Raw genomic sequence first — 22,143 nt, forward strand, 5'->3', positions numbered from 1 at the left:
AGTAAATAGGATTTGTGCTAAATTGAGATTGAACGATATTTCTTTTTGTCCTTCTTTTATTGACTTATGGGAATTTAATATGTTGATTTTAGATCCGGTGGAAGTGAATGAAGACAAACCGCAAAAACCTCATTTCACGAATGAAGATGGAAACACAGTCGTCAAAGGATCTTTCACCTGCTCTGAATGTGGAAAGTGTTACATACATAAAACACACCTTCAGAGACACATGAGGATTCACACTGGAAAAAAACTATTCACATGCTCTCAGTGTGGAAAGAGTTTCACAGATAAATCAACCCTTAACAGACACATGAGGTCTCACACTGGAGAAAAACCGTTCACTTGCTCTCAGTGTGGAAAGAGTTTAACAGATAAATCAACCCTTAAAAGACACATGAGAATACACACTGGAGAAAAGCCATTCTCATGCACTCAGTGTGGAAAGAGTTTCAGGTGCAAAGGTGTTCTCAATGATCATCTGCGCCGTCACTCTGGAGTGAGATCATTCAGCTGTGATCAGTGTGATAAAACATTTGTTCTTTCATCAAGCTTACAACATCACCTTAATGTTCATGCTGGTGTGAAGCCTCACTTTTGTTCTTTATGTGGAAAGTGTTTTAGACTACTGCAACATTTAAAAGAGCATGAGACTATTCACACTGGTGTGAGACCTTATATTTGCTCTTACTGTGGAAAGACCTTCACTACATCCACCCACTTAAAATCACACCAGAGAATTCATACTGGAGAGAAACCGTACAAGTGCTCTTCATGTGGAAAGAGTTTTACTACATCGAACGGCTTAAAATCACACCAGAGGATTCATACTGGAGAGAAACCATACAAGTGTTCATACTGTGAAAAGAGTTTCTCTCAGTCAGGACACCTGAAAGATCACGAGAAAGTTCATACTGGAGAGAAGCCGCACCAGTGCTCTTCATGTGGGAAGAGTTTCATCCGATTATCTCAGCTACAGACTCATAAGAAAAAGCGTTGTCTTGAGTTTCCTAAATAACTGAAGTTCATTTTCATATCTGTCACATTCAAGTTAAAGCGGCACTATGCAGGATTGCGAGGTGTGAGACGACCACCATTCAACCCGAAAAGAGTCATATAACCGTTCCAATAACTCCAAAGCTGCTCAGTTAAGCTAAAAATACTTTAATAGTTTGATAATTCTGATCAATCAAAAGATCGAATTCCTTGTAACATAGCGACATCATCTGAATTACATAGAGGCATGGTGAGGGTTGCTCCAATTTTAGATGGAAATGCTTATTTATGTTCATGAATATTTTGTGTGTAAATGTTGTACAAATGTCCATTAAATATTCTGTGCAAATTAATTTGTTTGTTCTGGCTGTGAAGAGGTGATGCACTATTATTAATGCACTATGTCATTCATATATATATATATATATATATATTACATTGCATGTATAATTTGTTACAAGAATAAAGAAACAAAACTTGCAAGAAAAAGCCACTCTAAGTGGCTTAAGTCATGAGCACATTTTTTAATGAACAAAGTCATGTTCACAAAGTCACCAGAATAGTACAGCTCTATCTAGTAGGCTACCTAATGTTGAAATAATGGTTAATATTATTTAAGTTTGTGCACTGCGATTATACCTTGTATTTTGAAGAACATAATAAAAAAGTAATGAAATGGAACTCATTGGAACACTGATTTTGTGTCATCTTGATCTTCTGAATAACTTGCATAAGCTTCTATATGTAGTTATGGTAATAGTTTGGCAGCAACACAAATGGCGCCATTTGCTTTCATTTCAACCACTTGATCTTGTTGAATCAAATCGTGATTCATAAACGTACACGATTTTTTTTTTTGAAATTTAGAAATATTTATATAAACAGTGAGTAAATTGTGAATCCATCTTCCAAACATTACCTTTGCCTTATCCTGAATCACTACGGTAGGTCTATATTGTTTATATTGGCACTATTTTAGCCACAGAGTTACCGAGTTCCTGTGTGACTCGTTGACATAAACAGAGAGAAGTAGCTCCGGCTACAATATTCTACAGCAACGCACATTAATTTTTGTTTATTAAGCGCCAAAAGCAACATACAGTACATTTAAAATGATTTAATTCACTGCGTTTATCAGACTGTGATTTTATTTTTATTTGGATAAATCTAAATCAGACAACTGCATTGCTGTTCGGACAGAAATTGAGTTCTGGATTTTTTTATGTAAAATTATAACTCTCACATTTTTAATTTTATTAATAATACTGACCATATTAAATTGAAGTCAAGATTTAAAAAAGCAAGAACATCAGTAACATGTAACAGTTGAAGGAGTCCAGATGGTAAATACAATTGCAAACTCCTTATCAGATATTTGAAGTTTGAATCTTTATCCCAAATGAAGCATATTTAGGGAGATAAATACAAACAGATCGTATCGTGTTGTCTTGTATATCTAATCCTAGACTGTAAAAACAAGATGGATGACGCCCCTTCGTTCTCTTCCATTGGCGAGAAGTGAAGCCATAGACATCATATAGAGACTAGATGCCCTATTGGCCGCTGTGGTGCAAGAACAGAACCTGCCAAACAGATTACACTGAGCGAAGCGGGTGACCGGGTTAAGATGGCGGCCCCACGGCTCGTCCGCGCCAATAGGCAGTAGAGGTCGATAGGGCGTCTATCTATTGGATGTCTATGAGTGAAGCCGCATTTTCCCGATATGGCGCTCATAGACATCATATAGATAGACGCCCTATCGACCGCTGCTGCCTATTGGCGCGGACGAGCCGTGGGGCCGCCATCTTAAACCGGTCACCCGCTCCGCTCAGTGTAATCTGTTTGGCAGGTGCAATGAGCTGCCAGCGCATTTAATTAATCATATCTCACTGAATACCGAACTGATTTTCACGCGGGTTTTTTTGCTGCAAAGGTCATACACGTAGCTACGATACAGGACACATTGAATATTTTGTTCACAAAATACAACTAATAGTACGGTAATGTTAAATGTTAAATCTTACTTGTGAAAAGTAATCCCAGAGTGATGGTCCGCCGATTTGAGCAGGAATATGCTGCACAGAGCTCTGGCATCTACTGCTGCTATGCAACGCAAATAGGAGTATGACCGGTTTAAGATGGCGGCCGCATTTCTTGCGCCACAGCGGCCAATAGGGCATCTAGTCTCTATATGATGTCTATGATGGCGCTGACATCTTGGGACATGAGTCTGCGCAGTTGCGATTTCGGGACCAGACACGCTCAGTAGTGAGCAGGAAGTAAAGCCGCAAAATCAACGTCCCGCTCTGGTCCCGCCCTCACTCTCGCTGAATCAATCGCAAGCACGCGCCTCTGCTGCAGAACAACCCATTATGTTGGTGTGAAACAATTAATTATAGAAATTTAGATATTACATTTAAAGCTCCAATCTCCTCAGTCCTCCAAAGATCCCGAAAAAAAGTCCATTGTTGCTTCAGTGACTACTTTGCTCAGAGAACCTGTCACTCACAGCTGTCAATCATGTTTGCCAGAGCACCGTTTTAATAGCATCAAATATAACTTATTTTAAAAACAAACACTTGAAATTACATCAGCGTGATGAAAACTACTGTAAATTACAGAAACTATCTTTGTAAAACAGATATGTGAAGTGTAATTTAATTGTTTAGTTGGTCTCACGCCCCATTGAATAACATGGGGAGGCGGGGTTTATGAGCTATACTAGGACCGGTCCGCGGGGGGCGATCGAGACGCTTTGGCTTCACTTTTCAGGGCTTATGCGGCACGTTTGATCTAAACTATGAAGGTTAGATCATCATATAGAGACTAGATGCCCTATTGGCCGCTGTGGTGCAAGAAATGCGGCCGCCATCTTAAACCGGTCATAGGCTACTCCTATTTGCGTTGCATAGCAGCAGTAGATGTCAGAGCACTGTGCACCATATTCCTGCTCAAATCGGCGGACCATCACTCGGGGATTACTTTTCACAAGTAATATTTCACATTACCGGTCTATTGGTTGTATTTTGTGAAGAAAATAATCAATGTGTCCTGTATCGTAGCTACGTGTTGTTGTAAACTTCTTCCTTCTTCAGTGTAGAAAAACTCAGAAGCGAAAACCAGGAGACTTATTTAAGCAGGATTCTTTATTTGCTGTAGTCTGCTTCGTACCCAAGTCAAGTCAAGTCTAACTAAGGCAGTATACATTGAGTTCATATATACATTTCAAGGGGGAGGGATTACATTGTGATGAACAAAGCATGTAAATGAGCTGAGACAACGAGAACAGGAAAAGCCTAGCCTTCTCGTACTGAGATGGGACAGTCAGGAATATCCCGCTGGGAACCCCTACCGTTTGCAGAGATTTCCTGGTCTCATGTAGTTTATATACATTTCAAGGGGGAGGGATTGCATTGTGATGAAATGAGCTGAGACATGAGAACAGGAAAGGCATAGACTTCTCGTACTGAGATGAGACAAATGGTCTCAGTAATAAAATAACAGGTGTTCAAACTTGCTCAGCATGACTCTTCACCCGGTAAACAACGAGAACAGGAAAAGCCTAGCCTTCTCGTACTGAGATGGGACAGTCAGGAATATCCCGCTGGGAACCCCTACCGTTTGCAGAGATTTCCTGGTCTCATCATTTCTAAACTTTCTCAATATAAAATACTATTGTATTGGAAATCTAAATTAAACATTTAAATAAATTTGTAATCCTACATTTCCCCCTTTGAGAGTTCTAAATAACTCTCACAAAATACAAATTTAGACACTTAAAAGTTAAATTCTTGTAACTTGTGATCATTACAGGGTCATGCTCCTGTGTTGCTGTTTCTGCAATTGCATGCTGACACAGAAACAAACATGCAAATTTAGGGTCCGTGAAGTTCTTAAGGGTAATAGTCTTTTCTGTTTGGAACTGTCATTTCTTTGTGAGGGGCGTGAGTCATTTGTTGAATGAAACACTTGATACTGTGGACGCATAGATAGTACGCTAGTAGAAGAAATAACAGCAGAATTGCTATTTCCTTTATTCATATCCACAGTTTACCTAACAAGTTTCCGAACCATGAAGAATTATCTTCAGTCATCTGGTGTAATTTTGCTGAAAGATCAAGAATGTCTTGTTGGATTTTGTTCAAGTTCTCTGTTGGATCCATTAAAACCCGGTGCAGCACTCAGGTCCGATGATGGTGCAGGCTCCTCCTTGCGTTGCTAGAATGTAATCTAAGGCCACTCTGTTCTGTAAGATCATTATCTTGTGCGAAGCGAGAGTGTCTGTGATGTTACTGGTACGACAATCTTGATCATGTTGATGGATGACTGAAGGTTTCGTATGTGAGTCTCTGCGTTGTGTATTTTTTCTTTTTCTTTTCTTTATCCTTTTGTGATAGTTGGCTCGGAAGTGGGTCAAGTTGTTTCTTGAGGTTTTCTTGTGGCTTCATACGCAGATGACGAGGTCAGTGCGTATGGGTCTCGGGAAGTCATCAGTGGTATCTGCACAGAGTAAGAAAGAAAACAAAAGACAGGAGAGCAGTATTTGTTCAAACACTAGGGTTGTAAACTTTTCCGAGTCTGCTAAGCAGTAGAGCAGTATTTGTTCAAACACTAGGGTTGTAAACTTTTTCTGGGTCTGCTATTGTCGTTCCATCTTTCCCTATTTCTTAATTCCTTTGACACCTAAAGAACGCAGTGAGGTGAGGATGGATTAATGGATGGGAAGGCCTATGAGGGATTCTTCACCGAAGGGTTGGCCCCGACGCCTGTTGCAATCGGTTCTTCCCTCGGCTCCTCACTGGTTCGTGTCCTATCCTATCCCTGTAGGTGGGGGAACACTTTACAGTGTGTAGAATGAGTCCAGGTTTTCCTTCCCTGACACAATACTGCAGCTGCTGTAATCAACATCACTTGATGTGGCCCATGCCACTTTGGTTCTAATGGAGGAAAACGTCTTTGTACAGATCAATTATTGATTCAGGAGGCATAATTTTCTTCTGTGCTGCACTACCTGAACAAACTTGTACAGTTGCATAGAAACAAGCCTGTTTAGCTGCCATATCAGCAAGAGCATTACCTTTAGCTTCCGTAGTATTAGTTGTGAGATGTGCTTTCACTTTGATCACTGCTAATTTCTTTGGAAGTTTCATGGAAAACATTAGATCTTTCACTAATTCAGCATGCTTAATGGGGGATCCCGCAGAAGTTAGAAACTGCCTGGTTTGCCAAATGACACCAAAATCATGAATTACCCCAAAAGCATATCTGGAATCTGTGTAGATATTAGCAACTGATCCTGAAGCTAGCGTGCATATTCATGTTAGGGCTACTAGTTCTGCAGCTTGAGCTCAAAAATTATCTGGAAGACGTCCTGAAGCTAACACTTCCGTGGTGGACGTTACTGCATAACCTGCTCGTCTGTTACCTTTTTCTTTTACTTCACTCATAGGTGTATATGTAAGCGTATAAGCGTAACACAATCGTGAGTAATTTCTCCTTCATCCTCTAACAAAACTTCAGTCATAGCAGACATCATACATGAGGACGGATTTGTGACAGGTGCACGCTGTAAGACAATATTTGGCATTATTGTGGACACTGCATGAGGGCTTTTTTACGTTTATAGTCTGACCTAACACTATTAATGATGAAAGGCCTGTGTTGTAAAATAACATTTAAGGCTGTGAGTCTACCTTTAACCAGTGTCCCCCAAAGGAAAAACTGAGATAGTCACTTTCCTTTTGTTCTATTAAACAACAACAGAAGTCTTTTATCTCTGTTGCAAGTTAGTGGGGAAATAAAGCACTCACAGCCCAAATGGTTAAAACGTCAACCAGCTGCCCCAGTTTAATGATGAGGGGAGGGGCTGTTTCAGAGTAGCAAGCAGACAAAGTAGGAGCTGAGTAACATTGTTAACTTGTTTAAAGTTCTTTTTGTTTTTCCTACACTCTTTTCCCCAATGTCCATGTTTACCACAATAATAACAACTACTGCCCTCTCTCTTAGGACATTTGCGTTTCTGTTGATTCTCTGTGTTGACCTTAAAGGATGATGCTGCAATTTTTACTCTTTCCTTGACATCAGAGTCTCTTTCCCATGCCACCAGACTGTCTAAGTTGTTTTGTATGGTTCTAGTGGACCATGTTAAGTCTAAGAAAGGCAATGCTTTTCTATGTTCTGACAACAGACCATCAAACCATGTGCGAACTAGGGGACCATTATCTTTTAGCACCTTCTCTGAAGTGTCAGCTATACCACTGTATGCTGCTGCTGACTGGCAAAATCTTTGAGTGTACTCACTAACAGTTTCACCCTTCTTCTGTAAACAACTAGTGATCTTCGACCAGTCAATTTTAGGTCCAACAATGTTCTTCAACGCTTTCAGAACTCCCTCTCTCAATTCATCTTTTCTGGCATGTTGTAGTTCAGAAGTAACAGCAGACTCAAAACTGTTGAATTCAGATTCAGTTAGAATTTGTGACATCAGCTGTGTGACTTCTGCCAACGACATGTCGTAAAGACGCATTTTACTGATCAATGCCCTTCTAAATTCAGAAACATCAGTGCGTACTGAAGGTAAGCTTTGGGATAGTCTTTCTATGTCTCTAGGTCCGAGTGCTTTGGCAACAGTTTGGTTTTGGACAACAGAAGAGTTGGGAGGAACACTTTCAGTTCCCTCAATTCCCTGAGATCTTCTTGCAACACAAACCTTTACTGAATCTACAGGCTTATCAGTTACTGATGGGATGTCTACATCTGTTTCAAAGAATGCTTTTAAGTCAGGATAAGTTTCATCTGACTGTTGGTCTTCTGAGTCACATTTGGTTGAGGCCTTGTTATGGCCCACCTTAGTGTGCATTTGTTTGTTCTGTTCTTTTAATTTAGCTATACACCTAGATTGTTCTTGTGCAATGGATAAGCTAAATTCCATGTGACAGAAAATAATCGCTTTTATGTTTCTCTTCCTGATACATGCACCCAACACCTTCTTGCATTCTTCAATAGACCATACTTTTTCTGGGTGAATACCAAATTTCTTTCTCAAATCCAATCTGACTGACTCAGTCACTATGGAGTCCATCTGTTCTCCTAACAGTGTTTTAAATTCACTATCTGACCACAAAGGAGTAGCAAGACCACCTTTTTTAGTTGTGGAGATTAGTCTAGCACTTTTCTTAATCATTTTGTGGATTTCTTTGTTACCACACAAACAAACACTAAACTTCTCTGATCACAGAGGGTATGCTTGTTAACACAAATCAACTATTGTTAAACTTCCTTGTTACCAACAGATCACAAACTATTAGTACGTTACGCTAATCTTCCCTAAAAGAAAAATGCAAAAGGATCTTTCACCTTCTTAACTTTTAGAGGATAAAACATCAAAAACACTAAATCTTCTCTGATCAAAAGAGGCTACACTCGATAACACAGTTAACCTTCCTTGCCCAGAGCAAAGAGTAACACACAAAATATTAGCACGTTACACTAATCTTCTCTAAAAGGAAATGCAAAGGATCTTTCACCTTCCTAACTTTTAGAGGATAAACACATTCCTGTTTGAACAGAGGTTCACCAATATTAACACGTAATGTTAACCTTCCCTGCCTGAAAACAGAGGGTACAATATATTAGCACTTGATGCTAATCTTCCCTAATTTTATAGAGGATAAAACACTTCCCTGGCAAAGCAGTGGGTAAACAGTATTAACATGTACGTTAATCTTCCTTGCCTGAAAAACAGAGGATACATTTCATCTCTAAAGCAACTTTAGAGGATAACTTTAGTTAACAAACCCTACAGCTGTCTGTTAACTTCTTCTCTGATGGCACAGAGGATAATTTTTACTGGTTTTTCAACGGTTCTTTGAATGGAGTGAAACTCACCAAATTTTTGTTGTATGGAAAAATTCCGTCTGGAAACTCAGAGATCTTTGTTGAGCTTGGTTCTGGAACTCAGTTAGCTTTGTTGAGATCTTTGTTGAGATTCAGTTCTGGAACACAGTCAGCTTTGTTGAGATCTTTGTTGAGATTCAGTTCGCGAACTCAGGCAGCTTTGTTGAGATCTTTCTGGATTCAAAAAATTCAGTCTGGAACTGGAAAGTCAGATCTTTGTTGAGATCTTTGAGCTTTGAAGTTTCAAAAGTTCATTCTTTGTTGAGTTTCAGTTTCTCCATCCGGGTCATGGCACCATCTGTTGTAAACTTCTTCCATCTTCAGTGTAGAAAAACTCACAAGCGAAAACCAGGAGACTTATTTAAGCAGGATTCTTTATTTGCTGTAGTCTGCTTCGTACCCAAGTCAAGTCAAGTCTAACTAAGGCAGTATACATTGAGTTCATATATACATTTCAAGGGGGAGGGATTACATTGTGATGAACAAAGCATGTAAATGAGCTGAGACAACGAGAACAGGAAAAGCCTCGCCTTCTCGTACTGAGATGGGACAGTCAGGAATATCCCGCTGGGAACCCCTACCGTTTGCAGAAATTTCCTGGTCTCATGTAGTTTATATACATTTCAAGGGGGAGGGATTACATTGTGATGAAATGAGCTGAGACATGAGAACAGGAAAGGCATAGACTTCTCGTACTGAGATGAGACAAATGGTTCCAGTAATAAAATAACAGGTGTTCAAACTTGCTCAGCATGACTCTTCACCCGGTAAACAACGAGAACAGGAAAAGCCTAGCCTTCTCGTACTGAGATGGGACAGTCAGGAATATCCCGCTGGGAACTCCTACCGTTTGCAGAGATTTCCTGGTCTCATCATTTCTAAACTTTCTCAATATAAAATACTATTGTATTGGAAATCTAAATTAAACATTTAAATAAATTTGTAATCCTACAGTGTACATGACCTTTACAGCAAAAGAACCCGCGCGAAAATCAGTTCGGTATTCAGTGAGATGTGATTAATAAAATGCGCTGGCAGCTCATTGCACCTGCCAAACAGATTACACTGAGCGGAGCGGGTGACCGGTTTAAGATGGCGGCCCCACGGCTCGTCCGCGCCAATAGGCAGTAGCGGTCGATAGGGCGTCTATCTATATGATGTCTATGGGTTAGATAGTTTAATATTATGGATTGGTTTCCGCCAGTAGAGGCGCTCGAGCAACCGAAGCAATGACACACATCTGAGTCTAGGAGAAGAAGAGAAGTGAGCGAGGGAAGGGAACATAAACATGAGAAGTGGAACACAGCCGTTCATTCTGCTCTAAATCCGCTGTTTTCAGACTGTGAGTACATTCATTTTTATAATTTATTAGGAGAAATCTAAATCCAAACGCCTAAAGAGTCATTCATTTAGTGAATCACTCAGAAATGAATCGAAATGAACCGACTGGTGTTGTTCATTACACTCGAGAAACGTAGCCTAAACTTGTTACTAACTGTTTTTTCACGTTACAATTTGTGAAGATTGAGTTGTTTACATTTTATATAATGAACTAATGAAACCTGGTAAACAGAGTTTTAATGTATATAAATCATATCTAATGTAAGAGCAACATAAACATCAGCTAGAGGAGTTGAACTTTTTCTAAACAATGAGAGTTTAAATGCTGGTAATCAAAAGACACATGATGATTCACACTGGAGAAAGGCCTTTTACATGCTCTCATTGTGGAAAGAGTTTCTTTCAGATAGGACACTTAAATGTGCACATGATAATTCACACTGGAGAAAAATCTTTCACATGCTCTCAGTGTGGAAAGAGTTTCACATACAAAAGCGTTCTCAACAATCATCTGCGCCTTCACTCAGGAGTGAGATCATTCAGCTGTGATCAGTGTGATTGTTGTGGAATCAAACTTAAAAAAACACCTTAATGTACATGCTGGTGTGAAGCCTCACGTTTGTTCTGTCTGTGGAAAGAGTTTTTCACAACTGCATTATTTGAAAGTGCATGAGCGTATTCACACTGGTGTGAGACCTTATGTGTGCTTTGACTGTGGGAAGACCTTTATTACATCCAGCCACTTAAAATCACACCAGAGAGTTCATACTGGAGAGAAACCGTACAAGTGTTCACACTGGAAAGAGATTCGCTCTGTCAGGACACCTGAAAGATCATGAGAGAGTTCATACTGGAGAGAAACCGTACAAGTGCTCTTCATGTGTGAAGAGTTTCAGCCGATTATATAGTCTACAGCTCCACATGAAGAAGCATTGCCCAAATGTGTCTAAGTGATCAAAGTTCAGATCCATGACTTGCAATAAATCATTTGATATTCAGACTAATCTGAAGTTGGAATTTGTGAATCAATGACAACAGCAGCTTATTAAAGGTGGGGTATGTGATTTGGAAAACGACCGGCAGATTTTGAAAAAAAGGACAAAAAAGAGTATCACATACCCCACCTTTAAGCCATTATCCATATCACAAACAACTTGTTTTTAGTCTCGCTGTTTAGATATGATGCTTTGAGAACATATTGAAAACTCTTTTTGCTTTGAAATCACTTGAGATTCTGCAAGATATGTGTCCGAAAGACCCAAATATCCTTATATCTAATATAGGCTTGTTCTATCGCAAATTACTCTATATGCCAAATAATGCCTGTGCAAGACAAGCCCAGACTTACGGCAGGTAAACGGTGCTTATAGGAGGACAGTCTGAATGTCATTATTATGTTCTGGAGTTCTGCATGTTTGTTCCTGTGAGTGATTGATTACAAGTCATTTAACTTTATATTGATGCAGGGGATAAGCTCATAAACTAATCTTATTTATGCTATTCAAATCTTTTGGTACAATTTGATATTAGTAAAATATTCAATCGGTTTTTCCACTTGTTAGGCCCCATAAATATCAATTGTAATTCACTTTTTACTGTTTGAAATACTGTTTATGAGCCTATCCAATTGTTCCTGATTTCTGTTTAATTGTAGACCTCAAATGTCAACATGCAGACAGAATAACCTCAATAAATCTTTCAACTCAGTCTCTTTCTTGTTTCTCTAACCGGAAACACACTCATTCATTTCTACTTGTACTCAACCCGAACCCTTTCAGCACCGAATAGCACTCATATAATAAGGAAACAAAACAAAAAACCTTGTGATTATTTAGTCCTTATGAACACATTTACTTTATTTTACATTAAATCAAGGGGTTTTCTGTTGCATTCAACTTTCATTATCAGTAGCAACAAAATTCTTTTTACTAAAAATGGCCCATATGGACCCTGACACACACTCACTCAATCACTCACACACACATGCAGAGAGAAGATGAAATTGCTCAGGAAAAGGGAACATGTTCAATGTCTGTTGCAATTCAGCTCTTAAATAGGCTACTTTATTATCTAAGAAGGTTTACAGTCATTTAAGATCTTTAATTCTATGGTTATATTTTGACAAACAATTCTGTACAAATTTAATAAATTAAATAATTGAAATTGAAATAGATCCTCGTGTGTTTCTATATGAAGTTATGACAATAGTTAGTTAGTTCATTAGATGTTCTCAGATGTCGCCATGATTTTTCTCATTACAACCACATGATGAGCTGGTTGAATTGATTGTTCAAGAAACGAGTCTGCTGATTTAATTTGACTGTATGTTTGCATATAAGGACATTAATTTTATTTTTATTGGCAGAAAACTAAATCGGACAACTTGTGCATGCATTGAGCTGCTCGGACAGAACTGGAGTGTTACATTTTCATATCTCTCATGCATTAGGCCTATTCCTTTACTTTGACACAGTATCTTAGAAACCAGGAAAGCCGTCTCATTTGTTTAAAAACTATTTTAAATCAACAATCTATACTTGTACAATCTTAGTTTAAATTGACATCAATATTTATATTCATATCAACAATATCAGTGACAAGCAACAATTTTGAGGTATTGGCATCAAAGACAATTGCATGCACCTACGCCTTAGCAGATATTTGAAGTTTTTTATCAAAAAATTAACAGTGTCACCAATAAAATGTTATTTCCAAACCAGCAGTTGTTTCTGTTTTGTTTTTATGTAGGCCTAATGTAATAATAATAAGAAAGAAAACGTATGGTTTTGCGAAGTATCTTTGGGCTTTGTGTCTTCTTTTGAATGTTAATTGAATGTTAAAAAGGCTGTTTTTGTAACATATTTCATATGTTACAAAAACAGCCTTTTTCCACCTTAGAAACATTGCTAAGCTACGTAATATGCTATCAGTCTCTGATGCAGAAAAGTTAGTTCATGCATTCATGACCTCGAGACTAGATTACTGTAATGCTTTATTAGCTGGTTGTCCTGCATCTTCAATAAACAAGCTACAGTTAGTCAAAAATGCAGCCGCTAGAGTTCTTACTAGATCAAGAAAATATGATCATATAACACCGATTTTATCATCACTTCATTGGTTACCTATAAAGTTCCGTATTAAATACAAGATATTGCTTTTGACTTATAAAGCTCTAAATGGTTTAGCTCCAGTCTATTTAACGGATCTTCTATCGCCTTACAATCCATCGCGCTCTTTAAGATCACTAGATTCGAGGCTTCTGGTCATTCCTAGGATATCCAGATCCTCCAAAGGAGGCAGAGCATTTTCACATTTAGCTCCGAAGCTCTGGAATAGCCTTCCTGATATTGTTCGTAGCTCAGACTCTCTCTCCCAGTTTAAAACTAGACTGAAGACGCATCTATTTAGCCAGGCATTCATATAAATTTTTATCTTACAGTTACTGTAAATTCGGCCTCTAGTTCATAAACGCCAGAGGAGAACTGGCCCCCAACTGAGCCTGGGTTCTCCCAAGGTTTTTTTTTCTCCATTGGGTCATTTGATGGGGTGTTAGGACACCATTAGGTCACTGGATGGAGTTTTTCGGTTCCTTGCCACTGTTGCCTTTGGCTTGCTCAGTTGGGGATATTCAAATTAATTAACCAATCATACCATTGATTAGCTTTACCAAACTTGGATGTCTTTTTTTCCAGTAATAAACAAACATTGTTAAGTTGTTTTGATTGATACTGGGAAGCAGCTTTGATACAATCTGTATTGTGAAAAGCGCTGTATAAATATATTTGACTTGACTTGACTTGACATGTATTGGTTTCCGCTATAGAGGGCACCGTTCAAAAGTTTGGGGTCACTTCGAAATGTCCTTGTTTTCCATGAAAACATACATGGAATGAGTTTGAATAGGAAATATAGCAAAATGAATAGGAAATATAGTCATTGACAAGGTTAGAAATAATGATTTTTAATTTAAATAATAATTGTGTCATTCAAACTTCGTTTTAATCAAAGAATCCTCCATTTGCAGCAATTACTGCCTTGCAGACCTTTGGCATTCTAGTTGTCAATTTGTTGAGGTAGGCTAATCTGAAAAGATTTCACCCCAAACAATACAAATATATACAGTATACATATTTTTTGCAATCATATACTATGATAGTAGTGAAAAGCAAAATTTATCTTAAGGAGTGCATTTAGCCCTGTTTTACCTTATATTACAATCTAGTTTGGTTCATTCTTATTTCTCATATTTTCACATTGTGCAAAGAGAGATTTCAATGCAAAATAGTTTTCGATATCTTAAAGGGTCATAAATCCCAAAACAAATTTTTTGAGATGTGAACAGATATGTACAGGTTGCACATCACTGAAAACACTAAAAGCACTCATAAATTTGATCAATGAGTGGAAATTGGTTATTTTTGCTTTTTTCCCCAAGCCATTTCATTCTTTAGGGTTGAAAAGCAAAGTCGAGGCAACGCCACTGAGTAGAAGGTAGAAGCGTTCCTTCGGTGTGTGATTGGCTGAATGTGAGGAAGCGTTCCTTCGGTGTGTGATTGGCTGAATGTGACGTAGAAGCGTTCCTTTGGCGTGTGTGATTGGCTGAATGTGAGGTAGAAGCGTTTCTTTGGTGTGTGTGTTGGCTGAATGTGAGGAAGCGTTCCTTTGGTGTGTGTGATTGGCTGAATGGGAGGAAGCGTTCCTTCGGTGTGGCTGAATGTGAGGTAGAAGCATGTCTTTGGTGTGTGTGATTGGCTGAATGTGAGGAAGCGTTCCTTCGGTGTGTGTGATTGGCTGAATGTGAGTTAGAAGCATTCCTTTGGTGTGTGTGATTGGCTGAATGTGAGGTAGAAGCGTTCCTTCGGTGTGTGTGATAGGCTGAATGTGAGGTAGAAGCGTTCCTTCGGTGTGTGTGATTGGCTGAATGTGAGGTAGAAGCATTCCTTCGGTGTGTGTGATTGGCTGAATGTGAGTTAGAAGCGTTCCTTTGGTGTGTGTGATTGGCTGAATGTGAGGTAGAAGCGTTCCTTCGGTGTGTGTGATTGGCTGAATGTGAGGTAGAAGCGTTCCTTCGGTGTGTGTGATTGGCTGAATGTGAGGTAGAAGCATTCCTTCGGTGTGTGTGATTGACTGAATGTGAGTTAGAAGCATTCCTTTGGTGTGTGTGATTGATTGAATGTGAGGTAGAAGCGTTCCTTCGGTGTGTGTGATTGGCTGAATGTGAGGTAGAAGCGTTCCTTCGGTGTGTGTGATTGGTTGAATGTGAGGTAGAAGCATTCCTTCGGTGTGTGTGATTGGCTGAATGTGAGGTAGAAGCATTCCTTTGGTGTGTGTGATTGGCTGAATGTGAGATAGAAGCGTTCCTTCGGTGTGTGTGATTGGCTGAATGTGAGGTAGAAACGTTCCTTCGGTGTGTGTGATTGGCTGAATGTGAGGTAGAAGCGTTCCTTCGGTGTGTGTGATTGGCTGAATGTGAGATAGAAGCGTTCCTTTGGTGTGTGTGATTGGCTGAATGTGAGGTAGAAACGTTCCTTCGGTGTGTGTGATTGGCTGAATGTGAGGTAGAAGCGTTCCTTCGGTGTGTGTGATTGGCTGAATGTGAGGTAGAAGTGTTCCTTCGGTGTGTGTGATTGGCTGAATGTGAGGTAGAAGCGTTCCTTCGGTGTGAGTGATTGGCTGAATGTGAGGTAGAAGCTTTCCTTCAGTGTGTGTGATTGGCTGAATTTGAGGTAGAAGCGTTCCTTCGGTGTGTGTGATTGGCTGAATGTGGGGTAGAAGCGTGTCTTTGGTGTGTGTGATTGGCTGAATGTGAGGTAGAAGCGTGTCTTTGGTGTGTGTGATTGGCTGAATGTGAGGTAGAAGCATGTCTTTGGTGTGTGTGATTGGCTGAATGTGAGGAAGCGTTCCTTCGGTGTGTGTGATTGAATGAATATGAGGTAGAAGCATTCCTTTGGTGTGTGTGATTGGCTGAATGTGAGGTAGAAGCGTGTCTTTGGTGTGTGTGATTGGCTGAATGTGAGGTAGAAGCGTTCCTTCGGTGTGTGTGATTGGCTGAATGTGAGGTAGAAGCGTTCCTTCGGTGTGTGATTGGCTGAATGTGAGGTAGAAGCGTTCCTCCGGTGTGTGTGATTGGCTGAATGTGAGGTAGAAGCTTTCCTTCGGTGTGTGTGATTGGCTGAATTTGAGGTAGAAGCGTTCCTTCGGTGTGTTTGATTGGCTGAATGAGGTAGAAGCGTTCCTTCGGTGTGTGTGATTGACTGAATGTGAGTTAGAAGCATTCCTTTGGTGTGTGTAATTGATTGAATGTGAGGTAGAAGCGTTCCTTCGGTGTGTGTGATTGGCTGAATGTGAGTTAGAAGCATTCCTTTGGTGTGTGTGATTGATTGAATGTGAGGTAGAAGCGTTCCTTCGGTGTGTGTGATTGGCTGAATTTGAGGTAGAAGCTTTCCTTCGGTGTGTGTGATTGGCTGAATTTGAGGTAGAAGCGTTCCTTCGGTGTGTGTGATTGGCTGAATGTGAGGTAGAAGCGTGTCTTTGGTGTGTGTGATTGGCTGAATGTGAGGAAGCGTTCCTTCGGTGTGTGTGATTGAATGAATGTGAGGTAGAAGCATTCCTTTGGTGTGTGTGATTGTCTGAATGTGAGGTAGAAGCCTTCCTTCTGTGTGTGATTGGCTGAATGTGAGGTAGAAGCGTTCCTTCGGTGTGTGATTGGCTGAATGTGAGGTAGAAGCGTTCCTTCGGTGTGTGCGATTGGCTGAATGTGAGGTAGAAGCATTCCTTTGGTGTGTTTGATTGGCTGAATGTGAGGTAGAAGTATTCCTTTGGTGTGTGTGATTGGCTGAATGTGAGGTAGAAGCGTTCCTTCGGTGTGTGATTGGCTGCCGGCACGATTCTACGTCAGCTGGCCCTCGAACGACTCTGCATTTATTCATGAGAAAGAGCTCGTTCAACCCAATCACTTCGCTGTATTACGCATGAGATCACATTACCATGGAGAAGTCAAACAACAGATGTACACGCATGAGAACGGTTTCTGTCCTGAATGCCGTGATGAGGTCAACAACGTTCGCAAACGCGGATTACATCGTTCATATACGGACTGGAGCAAGCGCGTTTCAAGTTTATAGGGACATATTTCATATACTCTTGTTCTCTAAACATGAACCAGCTCCGTGTGTGCACATGTCTTCTTCAAATGAAATAAATGTGCAAATAAGGACACTGATACAGCCGTACGTTTTATTATGAACGCGACAACACGATGGATTATTCTGATACACAGAAGACAAGGATGTAGACCAGGGGTGCCCAATCCTGCTCCTGCCGATCGACTGTCCTGCACAGTTCATCTCCAAGCCTAATCAAACACACCTGCCTTTAATTTTCAAGTGATCCTGAAGACCTTAATTGGTTGTTTCAGGTGTGTTTGTTTAGGGTTGGAGATGAACTGTGAGGACAGTCGATCGGCAGGAGCAGGATTGGGCACCCCTGATGTAGACCGACAATTCAAAGAACAAGAGACAAAAAAGTAACTATTCCTTTATTCTTTCTGTTTAACTGATGCATCATTTGTTCAGAGACTGCAGTGCTCGTAAATGTAATGGAAATAGACTTATTAAATATTCTTCCGCGTTTCTCCCTCGTTTTAGCAGTTTGTTATATAGGGTTTGATTTTAATGTTTTTTTCTCTCTCTGAGGTCATATTTTAATATTCAAGTGTCTGTATAATTAGTGTGTAGCAGGTCTGTGTTTCTTCCCACCCTTTACACTCCCACTTTTCCACAGTTTACAAGCCCATTTTTTGAGACTTTTTTTTCTAACTTAGTTGTGAACGACCAGGCTAAAACAGGGGGGTTTCATGACACTTTAATGCACTAAACAACTAAAACAAGTCATTTGAAATATGGATTATTATTTAATAGACTATTGTTGGTACTTTTACACAAATGCCACATATGTGCAAGTAATGAAAATAATTAAACTCCACACAAACAAAACGAATACCTTCACAAATCGTTTTATGGTAACAGACTAGTTTTACTATAGGCACATTCCACAAGTCGTTCGCTGATCTTGGTTACAATAAAGCTGTTTTTGGACTAACAAGGACATTTTTTAGTTCTGAAACTTACAGCATATTCTTATAGCATTCTCAACAAAAGCTCAAGAAAAATTATATCTCTGTTCATGACCCCTTTAATCTGAATTTCAAATGATTTACTTTTAAGTTTATTATTTGTAAGTGATGGATCTGAACAAGAACTTTACTCTTTAGACAAATTCAGGCAATACTTTTTCTTATGTCGTTGTAGAGTAGATGATAGGGTGAAAGTTTTCCCACAAGAGCACTGGTGCAGCTTCTCTCCAGTATGAATTCTCTCATGAGATTTCAAGTCTCGTGACTGAGAGAAATTCATTTCACAGTGTGAGCACTTGTGTGGTTTATCTTCAGTGTGAACTCTCTGGTGTGATTTTAAGGCACTGGATGTAATAAAGGTCTTCCCACAGTCAAAGCACATGTAAGGTCTCACACCAGTGTGAATGCTCTCATGCTGTTTTAAATACTTCAGTAGTAAAAAACTCTTTCCACAAAAAGAACAAAAGTGAGGCTTCACACCAGTATGAACTTTAAGGTGTGTTTTTAAGTTTGATTTCACAACAAATGTTTTATCACACTGATCACAGCTGAATGATCTCACTCCAGAGTTACGGCGCAGATGATTGTTGAGACCGAATCTCGAAGTTAAACTCTTTCCACACTGATGGCATGTGAACGGTTTTTCTCCCGTGTGAATTCTCATGTGCTCAGATAGATATCCTTTTCGAAAGAAACTCTTTCCACACTGACTGCATGAGAACGGTCTTTCTCCAGTGTGAATCCTCATGTGTGCGTTAAGCCTTGATTTAATTGTGTAAGTCTTTCCACACACAGAGCAGGTGAAAGATCCTTTGACTCCAGCTTTTCCAGCTTTTTTTTGTGTGAAACACTTTTCAGTCTTTGAAATGTTTCCATCTTCATTTGAGGAATAATGAGGGTTTTGAAACTGAAGTTTCTTGTCTTCATTCACCTCCATTGACCCTGCATCTCAATCTTAAAGGGATACTCCACCAGTTTTTCTTATTAAACTATGTTATTCCCTTAACTAAGACGAGTTGATACATACCTCTCTCGTCTCAGTGCGTGCACTATATCGCTCTGTATTGCCGCAAAACTATGTTAGCACTTAGCTTAGCCCATGCATTAAATATGGGCCAAGCAGAGAAGCGACCAAACACTTCCACGTTTTCCCTATGTAAACACAGTTACTCGAGTAGTGTAACTTGACCTGGGCTGGTGACACAAAATAAACCGTTGCGCTTTTCTAAGCGTTTAAAATTGATGACTATATTGTATGGCGGAATACCATAACAAGTGCTTTTGAGCACTTCGACTTGGCGCAATAATATCTTCACTCGTGAAAAGTCCTCTTACCGGCTCCCGCTTCCTCTCCCCCTCCCTCTGACATTTCCGTCAATACAACCAACGTGACATGCGCCGGCAGTAGTAGTTCGAGCGGAGTTGACGAAGTAACAGGTTGTTGGAAGCTAGTTTGTGTACAATAATGGTTAAAGCGTGCATCGTAAAGGGTTGTGAAAATAAGGAGAATGTACATAGTGCTGTCATTTTTCACCGAATTCCAACACACCACATACAGTGGAGAGCTTGGTTAGCTGCTTTGAACAAGAATCCCAAAACACCATTGATGACTCTGAAGAAGTGGCGTGTTTGCTCCGAACATTTCACAAACGAGGACTATACCTGCACAGGAACACGCCTAAAGGATGAGGCTACACCAACAATATTCAGATCACTTACACAAGAAAGAGGATCATCACCCAACGCTGTAAGTGTACTTTTGCATGGTATTTAGTTGTCCTGGAAGTGTCAGTAACCTTAGCTGAGTAACATATCTGTGAAATCAGTGCGCTTCTGAGACAGGAAATAAAAAGTTACTGTTTTATTTAGATAAGGACTGAGCTCAGAAAGAAACATGTAGTATAAGCCTTAAACCGTATAACTCAACCAAGCTCTCCGCTGTATGTGGTGTGTTGGAATTCGGTGAAAAATGACAGCACTATGTACATTCTCCTTATTTTCACAACCCTTTACGATGCACGCTTTAACCATTATTGTACACAAACTAGCTTCCAACAACCTGTTACTTCGTCAACTCCGCTCGAACTACTACTGCCGGCGCATGTCACGTTGGTTGTATTGACGGAAATGTCAGAGGGAGGGGGAGAGGAAGCGGGAGCCGGTAAGAGGACTTTTCACGAGTGAAGATATTATTGCGCCAAGTCGAAGTGCTCAAAAGCACTTGTTATGGTATTCCGCCATACAATATAGTCATCAATTTTAAACGCTTAGAAAAGCGCAACGGTTTATTTTGTGTCACCAGCCCAGGTCAAGTTACACTACTCGAGTAACTGTGTTTACATAGTGAAAACGTGGAAGTGTTTGATCGCTTCTCTGCTTGGCCCATATTTAATGCATGGGCTAAGCTAAGTGCTAACATAGTTTTGCGGCAATACAGAGCGATATAGTGCACGCACTGAGACGAGAGAGGTATGTATCAACTCGTCTTAGTTAAGGGAATAACATAGTTTAATAAGAAAAACTGGTGGAGTATCCCTTTAAACAGTATGTGAGATTAAAATAAGTGTGTACCAAAGCATAGTGTATTAAAAAGAGTATGCCAGAAGTCCCCGGATGGTCTATTTTCCGGTGTATTTTCGAAGTGTGGATCCGTGCTCACTCTAAAGGCTAATATTGCCCACAACCCACTGCGCTTTGGAGGAGGAACAAACACAAGTAAAAAGTGTTAAAAAAACGCAGAACATATGGCGGATATGCGCGGCCGACGGTGAGAGGTTCAGATAAAGGTTTAAGTGACTATTCAAAGTTTAACCTGATTAAAAAAGCTAGTTTGGCCATTAACGTTTAAATGCATCATAATGTATTAATATGAGAAGTGTCTCCGCATGAAAGACCCACGACAGCAGATCAACGTGCTTCTGCATTTCTCTAATATGGTAGGGAATTAAGTGAAATCTTAAAATTTAGTTCAAGTCAAGCTCAAGACCACATACATCTAGTTTGCTTTCCTTTCATATAAAAAAAAAGAAAAAAACATCCGGTGTCGTTTTTTGTTTGTCTGTTTAAAATAATTATTCTTACTATACAGTTGATTAGCAATGTTGAATACAATGTTAAACCCCTTCATTTTTTAATGCAAACTAAAGAACTTCTAATTAATGAGTCAAATTCCATAGTAGTTTATTCCATTTTATTTAGACAATTAAATATAAACCTCATTTTAGCAAAAATCTAGTTTATTACTGAGTCTACTAATATGTTTATTAGTAATAATAATATTTAATATGTTCTATATGTATGACTTTCGTATACGTGCAAACGTGTGACTAATGTACGACAGAGACAGAGGGCCTCCACTACAAGGGTAGCATATGATAAGCAAATCTAACGAAATTAGTTATGGCTAAAGCCCTATTCGCACGGGATAAGTATAACCTGGTGACCTCTAGTCATTTGTAATAACTGCGGAGGTTGTCTGTGATCTCAATCCCGTGCGAATCGGCCATGTCTGTCATTTGTAAAGTAAAAATTCCCCCGCAAAAGACCTACCATATTTCCTGAACACCGAGGTCCTGTGATAATATTAGTCCCGTGTGAATCGGCATCTCTGTGATTTGTCAGTGTCGTTTTTAATTTTTTTCAAGGTTTTTGTTACTTGTGCGCTTTTTTTATCCATCTTTCGCGAAGAATGGAGGCTGCGTGGGAGTGTTTTAATAGTATTTTCGGTGCTGGGTCATATCGCTATACAACATACAACTATACAATTTGCAGAAAGA

General features: G+C 39.6%; 4 protein-coding genes and 1 pseudogene across 7 annotated transcripts in view; 3 read left to right on the forward strand and 2 right to left on the reverse strand.

Annotated features, from left to right (window-relative positions):
• LOC143741188 (uncharacterized) overlaps positions 1 to 1,331 on the forward strand; it is a 297,332-nt gene extending 296,001 nt beyond the window's left edge. The window contains exon 4 of the mRNA XM_077233632.1: positions 1,197 to 1,331. The gene's annotated coding sequence lies outside the window, so the exon portion shown is untranslated. The remainder of the gene's footprint in view (positions 1 to 1,196) is intronic.
• The window catches only part of LOC143741177 (uncharacterized), a 249,195-nt gene extending 247,864 nt beyond the window's left edge, over positions 1 to 1,331 (forward strand). For 2 of the 3 annotated variants that reach the window (XM_077233608.1, XM_077233609.1), the window contains exons 2-3: positions 93 to 1,051; positions 1,165 to 1,331. In XM_077233608.1, the coding sequence (XP_077089723.1) occupies positions 93 to 1,018 (926 nt within the window). In that variant the 3' untranslated portion in view covers positions 1,019 to 1,051; positions 1,165 to 1,331. The remainder of the gene's footprint in view (positions 1 to 92; positions 1,052 to 1,164) is intronic. The other variant, XM_077233610.1, reaches the window with a different exon arrangement.
• Positions 1 to 22,143, reverse strand: part of LOC143741160 (uncharacterized) — an 89,285-nt gene that overhangs the window by 27,501 nt on the left and 39,641 nt on the right. The gene's annotated exons all lie outside the window — the stretch shown is intronic.
• LOC143741201 (uncharacterized) overlaps positions 10,572 to 22,143 on the forward strand; it is a 267,182-nt pseudogene continuing 255,610 nt past the window's right edge. Inside the window, exon 1 of the transcript XR_013204959.1 lies at positions 10,572 to 11,284. The product of XR_013204959.1 is annotated as an uncharacterized LOC143741201 (transcript). The remainder of the gene's footprint in view (positions 11,285 to 22,143) is intronic.
• Positions 18,495 to 19,304, reverse strand: LOC143740663 (uncharacterized). Its single transcript, XM_077232672.1, has one exon. It carries the CDS (start codon positions 19,302 to 19,304, stop codon positions 18,495 to 18,497), a length of 810 nt encoding a protein of 269 aa, XP_077088787.1.

The sequence above is a fragment of the Siphateles boraxobius genome, unplaced genomic scaffold (assembly GCF_051911475.1).
Source record: "Siphateles boraxobius isolate OS27281-9 unplaced genomic scaffold, OSU_SipBor_1 18, whole genome shotgun sequence".
In the NCBI taxonomy this organism is placed as follows: Eukaryota; Metazoa; Chordata; class Actinopteri; order Cypriniformes; family Leuciscidae; genus Siphateles; species Siphateles boraxobius.